The sequence below is a fragment of the Emydura macquarii genome, unplaced genomic scaffold (genome assembly GCF_026122565.2).
Source record: "Emydura macquarii macquarii isolate MOO-44397 ecotype Brisbane River unplaced genomic scaffold, CSIRO-AGI_Emac_v2 contig_480, whole genome shotgun sequence".
Taxonomy (NCBI): Eukaryota; Metazoa; Chordata; order Testudines; family Chelidae; genus Emydura; species Emydura macquarii.
The window spans coordinates 509729-528546 of record NW_027130617.1 but is presented as its reverse complement, the minus strand read 5'-3'; the positions used below and the strand labels follow the sequence as shown (position 1 = coordinate 528546).

At 38.1% G+C, this 18818-nt stretch overlaps 1 protein-coding gene across 3 annotated transcripts in view; it reads left to right on the top strand.

Moving 5' to 3' along the window:
* The window catches only part of DENND1B (DENN domain containing 1B), a 250281-nt gene that overhangs the window by 67506 nt on the left and 163957 nt on the right, over window positions 1-18818 (top strand). For 2 of the 3 annotated variants that reach the window (XM_067538291.1, XM_067538290.1), the window contains exon 3: window positions 9021-9064. The exons of the other annotated variant lie outside the window; for it this stretch is intronic. In XM_067538291.1, the coding sequence (XP_067394392.1) occupies window positions 9021-9064 (44 nt within the window). The remainder of the gene's footprint in view (window positions 1-9020; window positions 9065-18818) is intronic. 3 annotated transcript variants of the gene reach the window in all.

Here is an 18818-nt window from a genome sequence, read left to right as displayed (position 1 = left end):
TACTTGCTGTGTGCGCTAACTTTGCCATAGATTTCGATGTACTACTTCAGAATTGTGAAAAGAATTGGATGGGGTCCTTCGCATTCCACTGCAGAATCCATCTCCTTGTCTGCTAGTGTTGTAAAACAACAGGTCTTTCAGAAACTGCATTGCTATGTCTTTTACTCAGCGAGCACGTGGCTATCACTCACCCACCCTTTAAAGAACCATGGGTTCAACATCTTAATCACCTGATTTAAAAAGAAATCCTTAAAGTTTCCAGGCCTAGTCCCTCTATGAACAGCCAATAGCTTCTAGTATGCCTCAAACTTGACTTCTCCTCAGTATTGTGTAATGTATTTGTTTTTTTCTGCTTAACAGCCAGATCCTGGCCCTTGATTAGTGTCCAGTGTCACCAGTTTTTTAATTGTTTAATTGGGAGCCTAATCTTTCCTTCCTTCCTTCTTCCTCTGCCCAAGGTTAGGTTTTCATTTTTTTCTGTTAGAGTTCAAAAAATGTCTCCACATTTTTCTGAGGAATTTCTGTACTGGCACTGACCACTGATCTCTCTAGTCTTGCACCTTGTCTCCAACAGCATCCTTTTGTTATTTGATTCAGAGGAGAAGGTGATTTCCCCATGTACTCCTGGAATGCACTAATCCATGGAGTGTTTAACAGAGACCTCCAGCCCCAGGTATGATGATCACATTATGCCCTGAAAAATGAGTGTTGGTTTGTTGTAGTGATTCACAAAGGTTGAGTCCTTGCACTATGCTCTCCACAAACCTGAAGGAGCAGAGGTTGAGGCCAGTCTGTGATTGTACTCAATTGAACAATGCTCAGTTGATCCATGTTCTTTTCTCAGAGGTGAGCACAATGCTTCTGTAGCGCTTGCAGTCACTGCTTCTCCAGAGAGGAACAGATTGAGAAGGACATAGAACATGGGATTTTATAAACCCATTGGCCCCATTCTTGATCTTGTTTTTGATACACATTGCATAATTAATTAATTACTTAAGGACTCTGGACAGACTCTGAAAATTATTCTCTGTGGGAAGTGCTACTTAGGTCACTGAAATGGCATTGTTCTTTATAGCCATCATACTTGTAGAGACGGGCTAACTGGGAACTATATCACTTTGATTTGAACACAGCATTTTTGCAGTGGAAATAATAGTTTAAGACAACCTGTAATAGGGAAACACATAGTGTGTTACCATTAAGAAATAACTGATACAGTCAACTTTCAAAATATGTACTCACCAATGCCAGATTATTGCTAGGTGAGTGTATTCCCTCTGTCTCCAACTGAAGCAGCCAGGTTTGACCCTATAGGAATAATGCAAAGTAAGGAAGAAAGGGAAAAGATCCTTTTGGAGAAGAGAAATGGGAATATTGTGAATCTCCTATCTTCATTAGGCCAGTGGGGTAGAGAATGTGGAAAATGTTCACTATTGCTTCATCAGGAAGAAAATATAGAGAAGCCCTCCTTCTGGTTTCAGATACTCAATATCCTGATGAATAAAGGCGTGGTCTGCTAAGGCCTGGTCTACACTTAGTTTTGCTGGAATAGAAATTTTGGTTAGGGATGTGATATTTTGCTAACAAAAAACTATGCTTGTTAAAGCCCTAGTCTAGATGCAATTATACTAGCAAAAATATTGTTGCTGGTATAGCTTATTTTGCTGTAGGCACTAATAAAGTTTTTCTGGTAACAACAAAATTTTTTTTTTTTTTTGCTGGTATAAACTGCATCTACACTATCAGGGTTTGCCATATAGATATACTGGCAAACCTTTTAAGAGTAGACATAGCTTAAGAAAAGACTGAAAGAAGACTGTGAAAACCTGTGACTGTCCCTGCATCCAGTGTTGGCCCATCATTTCTGTCAGTTTCAGCTTGTAATATTTATTTGCTAAGATTTTTTTTTTTAAACTTAAGGCTGAGTTAGACACTCAGTTACCCCACCAGTGGGTGTCTTCATAAGAAAAAAAGAAAAAAAAAGTGATAAAATACATTCCAATTCCATGTTCTAAGGTGCCCTCCCCCCTTTTTAGTTCATCCTTTAGACCCCTTTCATTTGCAAGACCCACAGATGCTAACCCTCACCAGTAAAAATGCTTGCCATGAACTGTTATCACCTACCCCTCATTAACATAATCAATTTTTAAGAAAAAATGTTCGAAGATAGGATTATCCATTGGGGATACCCTGTGCACATTGCATTGATGATTGAGATTCTAGACTCCTGAGGCAGAGACTGTTGTTTTCCGTGTTTAGGTACTGGTACCCCCAGAAGTTCAAAGATCATGCATGAGCACCCCAAAATATCATGGGTTTGGCTCAGAAAATAAGTTTTTAAAATATATGTATATATTACAATTAGCATTGTCAACAAATGCACATTTATAGTGAGTGATGCGATTTTTGGCCCCCACAACCATCATAACTTATGTACTTCCTCAACCCCCCTCAGTTTTGTGTCTCCCCAGACACAATCAGTTCTGTACCTCCTCCAACCCCTAAGGCTGTCTCTTTTCCCCCAGCACAACTCTGTTTCTCTTGAGTTATAGAGGCATTTCAACCCAGGTTCCAGGTCTGGGGAGTGGACAACTCCAGTGGCTCTTTGTTTCACAACCTCCTCCTTTCCCCCCAATGCCTCAAGTGTGGGTCCTCCCTCTCCCGTTCCATGCCCAATGTCTCAGGATAGAGAAGGGAGGAGAAGCAGAGAGGAGCTGACTAGTTTTTCCGAAAAGTAGAGAAGATAAGAAGGGGTGCAGAGTTGCCTGGAGGTGCTGGGTTCTTTCTTCTTCCTCTTCCTCTTTCTTCTCCTCTGAAAATAGTGTCAGCTGCTCCCTCTTCCCTTATCCAGCAAGTCTTTCAGCTCCTGTAGGGATGGGGAGAGTTCAACCTGCATGATGCAGCATAGCTTATTGGCCGTTTTTTACCAAGAGGCAGGGAACTGGCTTTTCATCTAATGGAATAACAAATTTTGATTTAATATAAGCAGTTACTACTCATTTTTGGAATCTAGAATCTGTACCGTGCAGGATTGTAGGCGCTGTAACATAATAAAGATCTATATTGTTTTTAAAATAAGATGTCTGGGGTATTTATTTATTTTTATTTAAAAAAATAAATAAAAGGTGTTTACAGCTGAGGAAGAAACAAGAGACTAGTAGTTACTGTAGAGGCATATTTGTAGCTACAGTTTATTAAATCAGGTAAAATAGACTGGGAGACCAATTCATACTACTTTGTTTTGTCTAAGAAACATATGAGATATATTTTTAAATACTTAGTATTTTTTCCCTGATAAGCTGTTTGATATTTTAATTGTAAAGTATTCTTGCCCCAATGTTGAGCATGTTTTTTGTAAGAAATGTGTACCCTGGATTCAGTACAAATGGAAGGAATCCTTTTTATATATTTAATTTAGGGTTTCTTCTCATTAGCACATTTACTTAGAATTAAGGCAAGGCATGTGTGCCCTGACGGTTCGGTTAGAAATAGGAAACTAAGAGACACTCAGTGGTTCATCAGCCAACTATGGCAACAGCTCTTTCTGCTAGCAATTCCCATCCTCTCACCCATAAAATCAGCATAAAATTGACCTAACATTGCCAGATCAGATGGGGTATCTGGAAAGTAATCCTCAGGGGAAAAAGAAAAATCAGTCTTTGTGAATCTGAAGATAAAGTGCATAAAGTTGCAGAATCGGATTATTCTTTCTCTTTTTTATTTTTAAATGCAGTGCCCTTTTGTTTCTTCTTCTGCAGCACTTGTGAGAAGTTGCCACAAAGATATGTCAGATGCAGTCTGAGTCTAAACCCCAAAGCAGAAACAAACATAATCTTTTATTTAAAAAAACTGACCCAGATGATTACAATAAAATCCAAAGAAAAAAGGAGAGGGTTGGGTTTTTTTTTTGTTTTTTTTTTTGGGTGGTGGTGGTTGGTTTCCATAAAACAATGAAAAGAAAGAAAACTATTAAACTTTCTGTCTGTGGCATAAGCAATATAAGATATTTTTCTTGTAGATATTTATTTAATAACTTTACTGCATCTATACAAATATTAATAACTGATTAACACAATCACATAAATATTAGTAACTACAGTATGGTGAAGCTTATCTATTTGGAGAAGGTTGAGAGGTGTGAGGTTTTTGTTCTTATTTGTGGGGTTGGATGCTTTTGTTTGAATTAAGATGAGGATTTTTTTTTTTTTTTGGATGGGCTGTTTTGCTTTCAGGAGGGACTGACCAATGGCCTGCCATTGCTGTACTGATCTGTGTAGTTTTAATGATCTGTCAGAGTACATAGAGCTGGAGATAGGTGTGTCTTTTTTGTGTTTATCTTGAAATAAATAAATAATATCCAGAGAGAAATCACACTGCAGTACCTATCATTTTAGATCACTTACAGTTGTTGGAACTTGAAAGAGAGATCATGATAAAGTGGGGCAGTTGAAAATAATAAAAGGTGAGAGAGAGCTGGTATAAAATAAATATAATGCAATTAGGCACAGACACAAGGCGTATTGTCTGGTGATATCGAAAGGACAGGAGACACTTAATATGGTTTTAATCAGGCCGCAACTTTATTATTAGATGTCTGGGACTACCCTGCAGATAGAAGTGTATAGTGCAGGTAATTCCATGATCATTTAATATCTACCTGGGGGCTTCTGCCAGCACCCCTCTTTTTCCATCCAGATACCCCAGCCAACCCATTGCTGGGACCTTACCATCTCCTCCCCCCTGAATGAGGGCTAGGTGGGCTGTAAGGAAGGGGGGTTGGCTCCCTGCCGTGCCAGTCACAGAAGCCCTAAACCCCTCCCATTCTTTCCGCTCCTTTAACAAACACCTCCTTTTTAAGTCCTTTACCAAGCCATTTATCTAGTCATTGTATCCTTCTCTGTGGAGTACCTGAACTGTACTGAACTGTAGTTGTGGGATTTATATTGGTTAAGGTACCATGGAAACACAAAGTAGCTCATATTATAGATGTTTATCTTGTAGCTTAGTATATATAGGGCACTGTTGCAGGATGCCATTCAAGTCCATTGATATATTGTCATTGATGGACGAGTGTGGTTCATCTTTCTAGTGACTAAGGAAACATAGCAGCTAAAAATAATAATAAATAGTGCTTTTTGCATAATTCCTAGCTTACAGAATGGTTTCTGAATAATAGTGTAGCAACTGTAGCTATGGTATGGCAGGATGAAATTTTTTTTAATAGATAGTAATTTTACTATCTGTGGGAAATTTCTATCCAGATTAACAGTACTTAAATTTTTTTGAAAAAATATGTCTTAAGGTTGATCGTTATACTTGTCCGATAAGAACAATAGAGGAAATAAAAGAACATATTTCACATTTAACTTCAGAAAGTTTATTAAATTAATCTTTATTATTTTACAGAAGGAAAGTGTTGGAAAATAAAATCTTAATATTGCTAGTTACAAATGTCCTATAATGAAAAAAAAAAAATCAACCAATCAACCAGCTCCCCCACCCCCAAATGACTCAATATATAAAACATTGAATAAATCACTGTATTGAACTTCTGCCAAAATAGTGTTACCCTTTTCATTCTTAAGCAAGTGAAAGAACCAAAGATGCATGTAACAGTGGTAGATTGCTCTTTTAGACTCAGTTTCTGTAAAGAGATAAATACATCTGATTTCAGGAACTGGGCCTAAATTTGTCAATGGAAATAATTTTAAATGGTAGAGCATGAGGTATTATAGTCTCATGTAGTGTGCAGAAAAAGCAAGCTTGCATACATTATTTCTTTGTGGAAAATAATAGGTTTTGCAATTCTTAAACAACTAATAGATAATAGTTATACTTAGTATTGCAGTAACAGACGGGTATGATTCTTAGCATATCTGAGAAGAGTTTGCATATCCTTTGTGTTATGGGTTACTGAACTGTTTGTAGTGAGAGATCCATCAATTATTTGATAATCAGAATTTGGGCTGTATTATAGGGCACCTAAGTCACCTGGTATAGCTTCTGTTCTCTGAATTGATTATTTAACCTTTATGAAAAGAGCAGTGGTACCTGGAAAAAAAATCACTTGGTTATTCAATCATACAGAGAAAGGTTGGGAGCACTTCAGGAAGATAGATAAATGAGATAAGTGGACCCACACAATCTTTTGCTGTCCACTGGAAGAGTTAAGGAGACTTGGCCTGCAATGGCTTAGATATTCTCAGAATACTCATCTCTGCAAATCCATCATGTCTAATCCTACTGTTGCAGTGGAACGAATGGCCCAATGTTTGCAGGACAAGGCTTTCTGTCTGAGATTTCATCTAGAAAATACTTAGATAATGGTAGACTAGGGAAATAACTGGAAGAAGCAGCTAATGCTATATTGCCACTCCAGATTCCACAGGCGCCTCTGTGATTTGTAGTGTAGGTGCTTAGTTCTTTTGGACCTGAGGCTGCTGCTGAATGCCAAGAAGTAGCCAGGGCTGAATATTTTTTCTGTCTGTTATGGGTGAGTGCAATTCAGAAAGTGTAGGTGCAAAATGCTGGGGACCACTTGTTAAGCAGAGCTTCATGCCAGTAGCACATACCACCAATGCTAAAGGAGCTATATTGGTTGACTGGTGGTGATGATGTGGAGCATCAGAAACCTCATCACGTTCTGCTCCACATGCAAGGTATGCTTCTTCAACCTTCCTTCTCTAACATAAGCACATAGTAACATTATATTAAAACACCTCACCAAAAGAAAACATTCCACTGCGCACACAATTCTAGCCCTGGGGGGAAGATGAGAGAACAAACCACATGTGACAAATATTAGTTCTAGTGCTAATGCTCTACTGGCAGGCACTAAGATATTTGTGATGAGCACAATATAAGAACCTATATGGAATACAGCTGTGAGCTTTTGGGTGGAACTGAAATTGTTTTGACCTTTAAACCCTTAGGTGGCTTGAGAATGGAACTGTCTAGGTTGGAAACAGCAGATGTGCTTGAACTGGAGCTCCCTCTATTTAAACAGGAGGAATCTTCTGTCAGGGTCTGAGGTCCCCTTAGCTTTGAATTTTGCTTCACCGTCAGCTCACTTGGTTCACTAGAGCACAGATTCACTGCAGAGCCCATCTTTTTCATGGGAATAGATTAATAGGTGAGGGTCTTCATTATTGTTTAAAGGTGGGCGGATAATTGTAATGGTAAGTATAAAGGCAGACTACGTAGTTTACCAGGAGCATTCTGGTTGCTTATAGTTGTTTCAGTAAATTTCGATAAATATATGTGGCCCATACAGTGTGGAGAGGTGTTTCCAGGGAACAATTGTTCCTTGGACGTTGACCCCTCCATCCTTGTGTTAGTATCTAGCAACATCACCAACATCTTGCTACGGGTTCTGAAATGTCTGCAAGCAAGGAACCTTTCAGGAGTATCCCATTCCCTGTTCCCTCTACTCTTGCCTCATTGTGCTTATGCTCAGTGAAAAAATAGCATTCTCTCTCTCTCTCGTTTCCTACCTGCCCCCTAACACTCTCACTTCCAAACAAACACAATAATATGTATTGGGTGGGCGGGCAGGCGGGCAAGCATTTCCAGTGCAAATATGTGAACTCACTTATGAATATCTGTATTCACGTGAATAATAACTCCTCCCAAATGTTCATGTGAACAAAAACTGGTCACCTAAATGTTCTTGGACAGGTGAACAAAAGAGGACCTGATTAAGGTTAGGTTTAATAGTGAGTTGGATTTTGTGAATTTATTCGTAAACTCCCCACTCACAACAACCAACTGGCTTGAGGAGAGGTAGAGCAGCATCGACACACTCTCCCAATCTCACCAAAAATCAATAGGCTCTTGTGGGAGGATGGAAAGAAAAAGAAAATTCTTTTTCTCCTTTCAGCAAGTGATGGGTGTGGGGCTTCTGCTAGCCAGAGGCTGTCTCAAAAAATGGGGGCCTGAGAAGTTCCAGTAATCTCAGCCTTTGTGCAGGTAGGAATTTCAGTAGCTAGGAGGAGCAGTGACACTGGACTTCTCATTTGGGCTTTTCCCCAAGATTTCACTCATGGCTTCCCCATGTGATGTATTTGCCTCTGGTAATTAGGCCTTTAGCCCCTAGTCTAGTAGACATCTAGAAGATTTTTCCTTCCCTAGGTTGGAGTGTGGAAATGGGACTTGGGAAATTGGATTCTTATCCCAATTCTGATGTTGATTTACTCCGCGACTTGTGGTAAAACATCTGTGCCTCAGTTTCCGCATCTGTAAAATTGTGATACTTGCCAGATCTACCTCACAGGGGTATTTTAGGGTTTAATTAATATTTGTGAAACAGTTTGGAGTCACTGGATACAATAGACTAAGGTAGTATTGTATTTTATTAAAAGGGGTTGAAAGCTAGAAGAGATAAGGAGGTATATGGTCCTGTTTTGACTTTGCTTAAAGTTTAGTTGTGATGCTTGCACTAGATAAGCACATAACAATCAGTTTTCTAATCCATAGCTTAAATAGCATTGATCTGAATCTGAACGGAAAATTATGCAAAATGGATAAACAAGAATCCCTGAAAATAATGGCCATTTCTGTATTAATGTATAGTGTATTTGCAAATAGCGTATGTGCTGTAGGTAGATTTTAATTATTTCCTCATTTAATCAGTTGTTGTCATTTTGCCATCTTATGTGCAGTGTATGGAAAAAGGCTCTTTCACTTGATGCCATAACTGTGAAATAGAATTTTTGAATATTGGATTGACTCCTTAAAATAAAAAAAGTTGAAATACTCAAAGGTTAAAAGGTATATTTAAATCTGAAAACCTCAGTCCATTGTAATCTACTATTGTTATGTAAAAATATACTTAGAGTTCCATAAATATGAAATAAATGAATCTTTTTAATAATCCAATATCTTCCTTAGTTTTGAGATACATTTTTGCACTTGCCAGAGAGCTTGAAGCTACGCTGACCCTCTCTTTAATATTAATGTACTCTGACTGTGATACTCTGTTCCTTTGCCTCTGATTAATGCTGTCTGTCAATTATTTACAGATCCGGTGGTACTGTGGAAGTTCCCGGAGGACTTTGGAGACCAGGTTGGAAACATGAGATTGAACTTTTTTTTTATGTTAGAATAATAATAAAAAAAACCTCTCTCCTACTCAGCTGTAGAAAGGCAGATGCTAATGATATCAGTGAGCATGTCTTCACCAACTGATGGATTGGTAATTAGAATGCATTTGTGAGAAGAATATGCAATAGTAGTTTTGAAGCATTTTATCCATAGTAGTTCCTTTAGTAGATTTCACATTCTTTTTTATTATTTGAAATATAATATATTTGATGAGGTTTTTTTAATGCAGTTGGCTTTTTATGTTGCTTAGGGTTGAAAATAAGGTACATTTCTCAACAAAGCTTTACAATTAATCTTAATGAGCCAAAAATTTGTCTCGTAAGATATGTAAAAAATCCAACATCTTGATATCTGCTTTTAATATTGGAACTTTTATGAATTATGTTGCCATAGTAATTTACAGCTCAACATTTTTAATGCCTTATAAAATTACTGTTTATTTTACTTTGTAAGACAATTGATTTGCACATATTAGAAATGGACAATGGGATAAACCTACTGATTATGCAAACACTGAAGCCCTAGTTTATTATTATGAATTATTCTCAAAGGTAAACTTAGGACCACTGTATCTAGGGTTGTGTTCATGCTTGATAGCAAGTTTATTAATTAGGTACTGTGCTTAGATGGAGAGAATATTTTTATTTGTGACTTTTTTTTGGTATTTTACTATCATTTAGATCAGTGTTTCTCAATTAAATTTGGCCACGGAACCTTCTTGAACTCGATAAATAATTGCGGAACCCCCAAACTCTTAACAGTATTTTTACATATGGGGCCAAAAAAAAATGTCGAAATAAGCAAATTATATACAAACAACTAGGTCAGCGTTTCTCAATTAAATTACACTTAAATTACACTTACACTCGATACCCTCCGCCGAAAAATCCAGGACATCTTCCCTTTTTCAGCGGCACGGAGAACAGCTGCTTTCGGCGGCACGGAGAACAGCTGCTCGCAGAATCCTAACAGTGTTCCCGCGGAACCCTGGGGTTCTGTGGAACACCAGTTGAGAAACACTGATTTAGATGTATCTGTTCTATTGAGGCCATTTTTATTTGTATAAAAAGAGATACATAGACACAGTTAATAGAAGAAGTGTTTCCCATTATAGAGAACACCTTCCTTTGCTCTCTTTCTTATGTCCATAACCAAGCTTTGGTAGTGTCACCACCAGAGATACTTAAAAATGCTTGTACAGTAGATTTTGATAAATTGGAGTAATGGTCTGAAATTAATAATAGGAGATTCTGTAAAGACAGAAGTGAGATGGTTCATGATGAAAGGCATAGTTAGCTCACACTTTATATTTGTGTCTTTACCTGGTTGGGAGGTTATTACCAGGCAAGGATCTGGAGTTTATAAGTAAAGGATACATGGAATATGAGCAAAATACACCATGATACCTTCTAACTGTATATCCTGAAAGTTTTGAAAAATCCTTTCTTAGGAAAGAATGATTGGGGAACAATTTGGGGAAACTGATATTCTGGTAAAATATTGCAAAGAATAATCTCAGATTTCATGGAAAAAAGTAAATTTCAAGTCCTCTTTCATGCAGAGGTTGCCTTGAAAATGTAAATTGATCAGTAGATTTTGAAAACAACAAGCAGCTGGGCTTTGCTTCTACTTGATTCAGCCAACCCATTGCAGTCAGGGGGATCCTTTCAATTGACCTCGGTAGGCTTTGGATCAAGCCCCAGGAGAGGAGACTTGGAGGATCTAAATATCCTCCATTTCTAATTAGATCTGGTCAGAGCATTTCTAATGAAATAAAATTAAATTTAAATTAAATTTGTGTGTGTGTGTGTGTGTGTGTGTGTGTGTGTGTGTGGCGGTGGGGGTAGAGCGGTGGGGCAGGGTGGGGGAGGAATTCACAAAAAAATTAGTGCATGATTTTCCTCCCATTTTCCAATCAGCTCTGCTTTAAAAGTAAACAAATTATTCAATTTTGAATGTATCCCAAGAAATCATCTTTCCTAAAATCCATAGGCTTACCCCTATGCACTTATGATAATAATGTATTGGTTACATTTACAGAGAGTAACAAAAAATTGCTTTCCTCCCTTGTTGTATGCCTTGACAACTTAATGCTTATTTTACCTTCACTTTCATGGTCCAGCAAAAACCTTCCCCTTCCAATCTCACTTGAGCTGATTTTCTCCTCCTTCCCCTCTTTTTATGCTCTTCCTAATCCTTACTACTTCCTTACATCTTTTTCATCCTCTTGGCTTTACATTTTTTTCCTGCTACTCCTATGAACAGCTTTCTATCTCTTGTTTCCCAAGAGGCGTTTGCTCTTTCTGCAAATTCTTCCTGTGCGGATCTTCTCACCAAAGTTGTCAGCAGATCTCTTTTCACCAGAATTATTTGGTTTTGGCTTGATTCAAAGATAAGTTCTTTGGGGCAGGAATTTTGTCATCTTATTTATTTTGTAAAGCATTCTACACATTTAGGGCTCTATGGAAATAATAGTGACACAATCTGAAATAAATTCTGTCACAGAGAGGAAGGATGGTCCAATAGTTAGGGTGTCAGCCCAGGATTTGCTGTGCCACAGACTTCTTGTGTGACTGTGGACAAATCACTTTCTTTGTGCTAATTGTTTAAATGCCTGCAAAGCTATTCATATAGCAGACCAGAAAAACAAAATAAAACAAAAATCCAACAGCCACCTTAAAATGTGGAAAAATGTTCCAAGAAAAGAAATGGAAAAAAAATCCCCTAAAACCCTTTGCCAATCCTGAGTTTTTACTGATTCTTTGGCAACATGGATCTCAACATAGAATCATAGAAATGAAGAGCTGGAAGGGACCTCCAGAGATCATCTGGCCCAGCCTCCTGCTCAGAGGCAGGACCAAATACACCTAGATCCCATTCCTGACAGGTATTTTTCTAACCTGTTTATAAAAACCTCCAATGACTGAGATTCCAAACCTTCCTTGGAAGCCTATTCCAGCACTTAACTACTCATAGTTAGATGCTCTCCAATTTGTCCACATCTTTCTTAAAGTATGCTTTCCAAAACTGGATACAGTACTCCAGTTGAGGCCTTACCAGTAGAGCAGGACAATTACCTCCCGGATCTCACATACAACACTCTTGTTAATACAGCCCTCAGTGTTAGCCTTTTTAGCAACTGCATCACATTGTTGGCTCATATTCAATTTGTGGTCCAGTGTAATTCCCAGATCCTTTTCTGCAGTGCTATTGCCTAGCTGGTTATTCCTCATTTTGTAGTTGTGCATTTAATTTTTTTCCTAAGTGTAATACTTTGCACTTGTCTCTATTGATATTTCACCATGTCAATTTCAGACCGATTCTCCAGTTTATTCAGGTGGTTTTGAATCCTAACCCTGTCCTCCAAAGTGCTTGCAACAACCTCCCAGCTTGGTGTCATCTGCAAATTTTATAGGCATACTGTCCACTTCATTATCCAAATTATTAATGAAAATATAGTACTGGACCCATCCCTGAAATGTCCTTCCAATTTGATAGTGAATCACTGATAACCACTTTTTGAGTGTGTGTTTTAAAATTACTTGTGCACCCATTTTATAGTAATTACATTTCTCTATTTTGCTTATGAGAATGTCAAAACATTACTAAAAATCAACATAAATCATTTCTTCTGCTTCCCTGCATCCACTAAGCCAGTAACGCTGTCAGAGAAGGAAATGAGGTTGGCTTGGTAAGATTGTCATCTAGAGACTGGCTGTATACTGTCTGGTGAAACTGAGCTGCAAGCAAGTAGTGGAGCAGAGTGCAGTACAATAGAAGACCTATATTATTGAGATGTCAGACAACTGTACAACTTACCCATTATGCTGGAATCTCTGTTATGGAAAAGTAGTGTGACAGAGTTCGAGAAAATCTATTATAAGATCTCTAGAAAAGCAGGGCATTGAAAAGACCTATATTAAAACAATGGCACATCAGCACCAATTGTATGTTATTCTTCCATGCACACAGCAATAAACATGGTCACAAAACACAGGAAAGGAATCTTTCAGACCCTGGAATGAGGTGATAAAAGTCTCAACAGCAGTGGAGAAAGATCAAATCATTTAAGATGATAGACAATATAATTCATAAATGCTTAAGTTTGGAAGCTCTAGTAGGCAATAAAGAAATGACAATTAAAAAGTTCATTGGTTAATTTAATACTGAAGTTGAACTAGAAAGATGATGACCAATTCACTGATTAAAGTTGAAGTAAGATAGCAGCAAAGGAAGAAACAGTTGTTTTTACATTTCGGGAACTGTTTAATCATGAACTGTAGATAGAAAATGTGTCTTGGGATGAAAAAACAAATTTCAGTTAAGTTTATTCATTTAGGAAGAATACTCTGATACCCCTTTTGCTATAATATTTCCATGTTTGTCTGGTGAGAGAGATTTGGTTTGGTGAAGGATGTCATCACTGTAAGAAGTACAATGATGTTTGCAAACAAATTATTTTTCCCCACTACAGCCTTTCACCTATTAATAAGTTTAGTCATTTAGTTATCTCTTGAGAGAAAATCCTCAAACTTCTTTCAACAGAATTTCCAATATTGAAAGTATTTATCTTATATTTTGTTCCAAGACTGTAAAATTTAGAAAAAAATCAATGACAACACAATGTTTTGTTTGTTTTATATTTTTTTGAAGCAAGACAAAAGGCCAGATCTTCAGCTGATGTAAATCACTCACTGATCTACCCTAGTTATGGATCTTGCAAAGATTATTTATTTTTGTTAATCTTTAAACTTAAGACTTCTTATGCTGTCATCACTACCTGTGTACACAGTGTGCATCCTTGCAAGGGCCAGGCTAGGCAGAATCTGGCGTTGAGTACCTACATATGTTGTACTTTTAGGTAGAATAGCCTCCAGTGGCAATCTAGTTTACTCGTTGTAGCAACATTATTGGTGGATGGTTGAACTGAGCACACATAGATCTCCAATTTGCCTGGTTACCTCTACAAATTCAGATCTATGTGAATGGCAACTGGTGGTCAAGTAATCTTAAATTTTAGATGGATAACATATTTTGTATATTCCATCCTGCAGTCCTTTTACAAGCAAAATTCCCATTGAATTCAGTGGCAGTTATGTGACAAAAGACTGAAGATTTGGGTCTGTGCTTTAGCCTTTCGTATCTACATTTCTCATAGATTCATAGACTTAAAGGTTAGAAGGGACCATTATGATCATCTAGTCTGACCTCCTGCACAGCGAAGGCCACAGAACTTCACCCACCCACTCTTGTAATAGACCTCTAACCTATGACTGAGTTATTAAAGTCCTCAAATATTGATTTAAAGACTTCAAGTTACAGAGAATCTACCAGCAAGTGACCCATGCTCCATGCTACAGAGGAAGGTGAAAACCCACAGGGCCTCTGCCAATCTGCCCTGGGGGAAAATTCCTTCCCGACCCCAGATATGGCGATCAGTTAAACCTGAGTATGTGGGCAGGACTCACCAGCCAGACACCTAGAAATAATTCTCTGTAGTAACTCAGAACCCACCACATCTAACATCCCTTCACAGGCCATTGGGCATATCTACCGCTAGTAATCTAAGATTAGTCAATTGACAAATTAGGCTGTCCCATCATACCCTCCCTTCCATAAACTTATCAAACCCAGTCTTGAAGTCAGGTCTTGCCTCCACTGCTCCCCTTGGAAGGCTGTTCCAGAACTTCACTCCTCTGACGGTTAGAAACCTTCATCTAATTTCAAGTTTAAACTTTCTAATGGCCAGTTTATATCCATTTGTTCCTGTGTCCACATTGGTGCTGAACTTAAACAACTCCTCTCCCTCCCTCGTATTTATCCCTCTGATTTATTTATAGAGAGCAATCATATCTCCCCTCAGCCTTCTTTTGGTTAGGCTAAATAAGCCAAGCTCTTTGAATCTCCTCTCATAAGGCAGGTTTTCTATCCTGCGGATCATCCTAGTAGTCCTTCTCTGCACCTGTTCCAGTTTGAATTACATGGGAGACTGGAACTGCACACAGTATTTCATATGAGGTCTGACCAATGCCTTGTATAACGGAACTGACACCTCCATATCTCTATTGGAAATACCTCGCATGATGCATCTTAGGACTGCATTAGCTTTTTTCACTGCCGCATCACATTGGCGGATCATAGTCATCCTGTGATCAACCAATACACCCAGGTCCTTCTCCTCTGTCACTTCCAATTTATGTGTCCCCTGCTTATAGCAAAAGTTCTTGTTATTAGTCCCTAAATGCATGACCTTGCACTTTCCACTATTAATTTTCATCTTATTTCTATTACTCCAGTTTACAAGGTCATCCAGATCTTGTTGTATGATAGCCCAGTCTTTCTCTGTATTAGCAATACCTCCCAACTTTGTATCATCCGCAAACTTTAATGTCACACTCCCACTTTTTGTACCAACGTCATTAATAAAGAGATTAAATAAGATCAGTCCCAAGACCAGTCTCTGAGGAACTCCACTAGTAACCTCTTTCCAGCCTGACAGTTCACCTTTCAGTATGACCCGTTGTAGTCTCCCTTTTAATCACTTCCTTATCCACTTTCCAATTTTCATATTAATCTCCATCTTTTCCAATTTAAATAATAATTCCCCATGTGGAACCATATAAAATGTGGAATTTACTGAAATCTAGGTAAATTAGATCCCACTGCATTCCCTTTGTCTAAAACTTCTGTTTTGTTCTGAACAATTTTTTAATGTTACAAATGTTGGTTATTTAAAAGGTCATTTGGTCTTGTTAGACTGAAATATAATTTCAGCTTCACTATTGTATGAAGTTCATTTTTAATTGAACTACATGTAGAAAAGCACATTTAAAATACTATATTAAAACACAAACCAAATATAATTTTCAGGAAAAAAAATTAGTCCAGTAATTGTTGAAAAAATGAAATAGTTATTTTTGTAAGTGCTTTTTAAAAACAAAACTGCAAGAAACCCCAAATCCTGTGTAATTGTTTGAACACACCCACCCACCTATGGCAGAAAATGAGTCCCAGTAACTGGACATTCTTTGGAGGAAATTTTGGTTCCACTGAACTTAGTCACTGTCAAAACTGCTATTGATATTAGTGGGGTCAGGATTTCATTCACAAGCTTTTCCTGAAGTAGCTTTATTTAAACTGAAAACTCACTGAGTGTGCTCCCTGCCCATAACATCACAAAATAATTTCCCTTGTCAAAGATGTGGAGCTTCCTGCAGGTCATTCTGGGAGCTGCAGTTCAATTCCCTGTAGGCATATTAGAAACAACAGCATGGCTTTATTAGTTTTGTGGTGTGTATGTCACCAAAGCAATAGAGAGTTAAGTATTTAGTATAACTAGCCAACCAAAAAGATTTTTCAATCAAATTTCAGACAGCTATTATGCATGCCTTTTGAATAATGGTTGTCATAAGAGGTTGGCATAAGCTGTGAAGCATAGGGTTTAATATTCCTTCCAAAGTTTTTTATCATCACTAAATTATGATAACTCTAGATATTCTTGGCATCCATATAAACATCTTTTCCTTTTTGAATCTTACTAAGTTCTTGGCCTGAATGACTTTCTGTGGCAGTGAATTCCACGGTATAGTATATGCGTTGTGTGAAAAACTATTTAATTTTATCAGTCTTTAGTTTGTCACCTTTTAATTTAATTTATTGCTCCCCTTGTTGTAAGAAGTTTCTGATCTACCTTCTCTAGACCATTAGTTACTCTGTATACTTTTATCATGTCCTCTCTCTTAATTATTTCCTTTCTAAGGTAAACAGTCCCAACCATTTCTGTCTCTTCATGGAGAGCTTTTCCATGCCCTTGCTCATTCTTGCTGCCATTCACTAAAGACTTTTTGAGATAATGTGCGCACTATTCTATATGAGGCCGCACAATTGATTTACATCAAGGTATTATAATAGTCTCGGTTGTACCATCGTATTTTTTAGGTATCCTAACGTCCTTTCCAGTTATGAGCCATTTAGGCAAAGTCTGATTTCTGTGGTATAATAGATGTCTGCTCTAATGGTTTGATCCTGCAAAGTGCTGAGCATTCTGGCCCTGATCCAGGAAAGCACTTAAACTCATGCTTAACTTTGGACATGTGAGTAGTTCCATTGAGGTTAATGGGACGACATCTGTGTTGAAAATTGAGCACATGCTTAAGTGAGCAGCTGGATAACAGCCAGAGTGTTCAGCATCTTGCAGGACTGAGTCCTTAGTGTCTGGAAGTATCAAAGAAGTCAGCAGTAATAGAGACCAGAGCAATGTGGAAGAGAAAATATTGTTTTTTGACTTAAATAATAGTACAAACTCTATAAAAGTACGAGAGCTATAAAAAGCTGGATTTGGTTTTCAGAAGACAAACTTGTGTTTCTGACAATGAACATTCAGTCATGTGAAATACAATAAAGTATAAAAGAGAGACAAGGTGGTTGAGGTACTATCTTTTATTGGATCAATTTCTGTTGGTGAAAGAGACAAGCTTTTAAATCTGAGCTCTTCTTCGGTTCTGTGTAAGCTTGAAAACTTGTCTCTTTCATCATCAGAAGTTGGTCCAGTAACAGATTTTCCTGCACCCACCTTGTCTCTCTAATATCCTGGGACCAACACAGCTACAAGAACACTGCAAACAATAATATTTAAGAGACAGCTGCAATAGTCTTGAAATCCCAGTTCCTCACCTGCGAGACCAACGCAAGCCCAGGATATCAGGTAGTTTGTACTTCTGTCAAGGCTGCAGAGATGATATGAGGAGACACATCTCACCATCTTTCTGCCCTTTTTGACAGTTTCGTTCTTCTGCACTGATGGGGCATTAGATGCTTCCTTCACGTGCTCATGGGAAATACAACAGTGTTTGCTTCAGGGATGCAGCAAATCTTTGATTTTGTTACTTTGGTCAACCAATCTGAAACAGGAATTTAAGATATTGCTGCTGCTCTTATGTTGGTGAGTTAGATAGTGTTTTTGTTATCTGGAGAATATTTGTGTTTCTGGATTTGAGATTGAGATATGTCTACACAGCAAAGAAAAACTCACAGCTGGCCTGTGCCACACAGCTCAGACTTACGGGGCTCAGGTTGTGGGGCTTTTTCATTGCTGTGTAGCTCCAGGGCTCGGGCTGGAGCCTGGGCTCTAGGACCCTGTGGGGTAGGGAGGTCCCACAGCTCAGGCTCCAACCCAAGCCTAGCAGTCTACACAGCAATGAAACAACCCCGCAGCCTGAGCCTCGCAAGCCTGAGTTGGCTGGCACGGGCCAGCTGTGGGTTTTTCATTGCTGTCTGGACATACCCTGAGTGCGTCAGACATGTGTCTCTGCTCAACCTTGAAAGTATTCTTTTATTTAAATGGTACTCTGACTGCATGGTTTAGGGATATTTAGGAGCTGACAGCCTTCAGTGACTTCGAGGAAAATGGCTGGTCCAACTGAGACAATGGCAACTTTCTGCCTGCTAGCTAAACCCTGCTGAGGTTAAGGTAGATAATTTCCTGTGATTTACTGACTCTTTAACTTCCTTTATGGTTGAAAAGCATCTAATGTTTATTAAGACAATAGGACTTAAGGAAAAAATAATTAAGAAACATTGTGTAAGTAAGGAATGCTTTTATTTTTCTTTCATGCGCAAATTGCAACGAATGGAATAACAGTCATTTTTAGCTATTTTATAAATGTGAGTTGCTACACTGAGTTGTTTTCTCTTTACTTTGGAAAATTTTGTTCAGG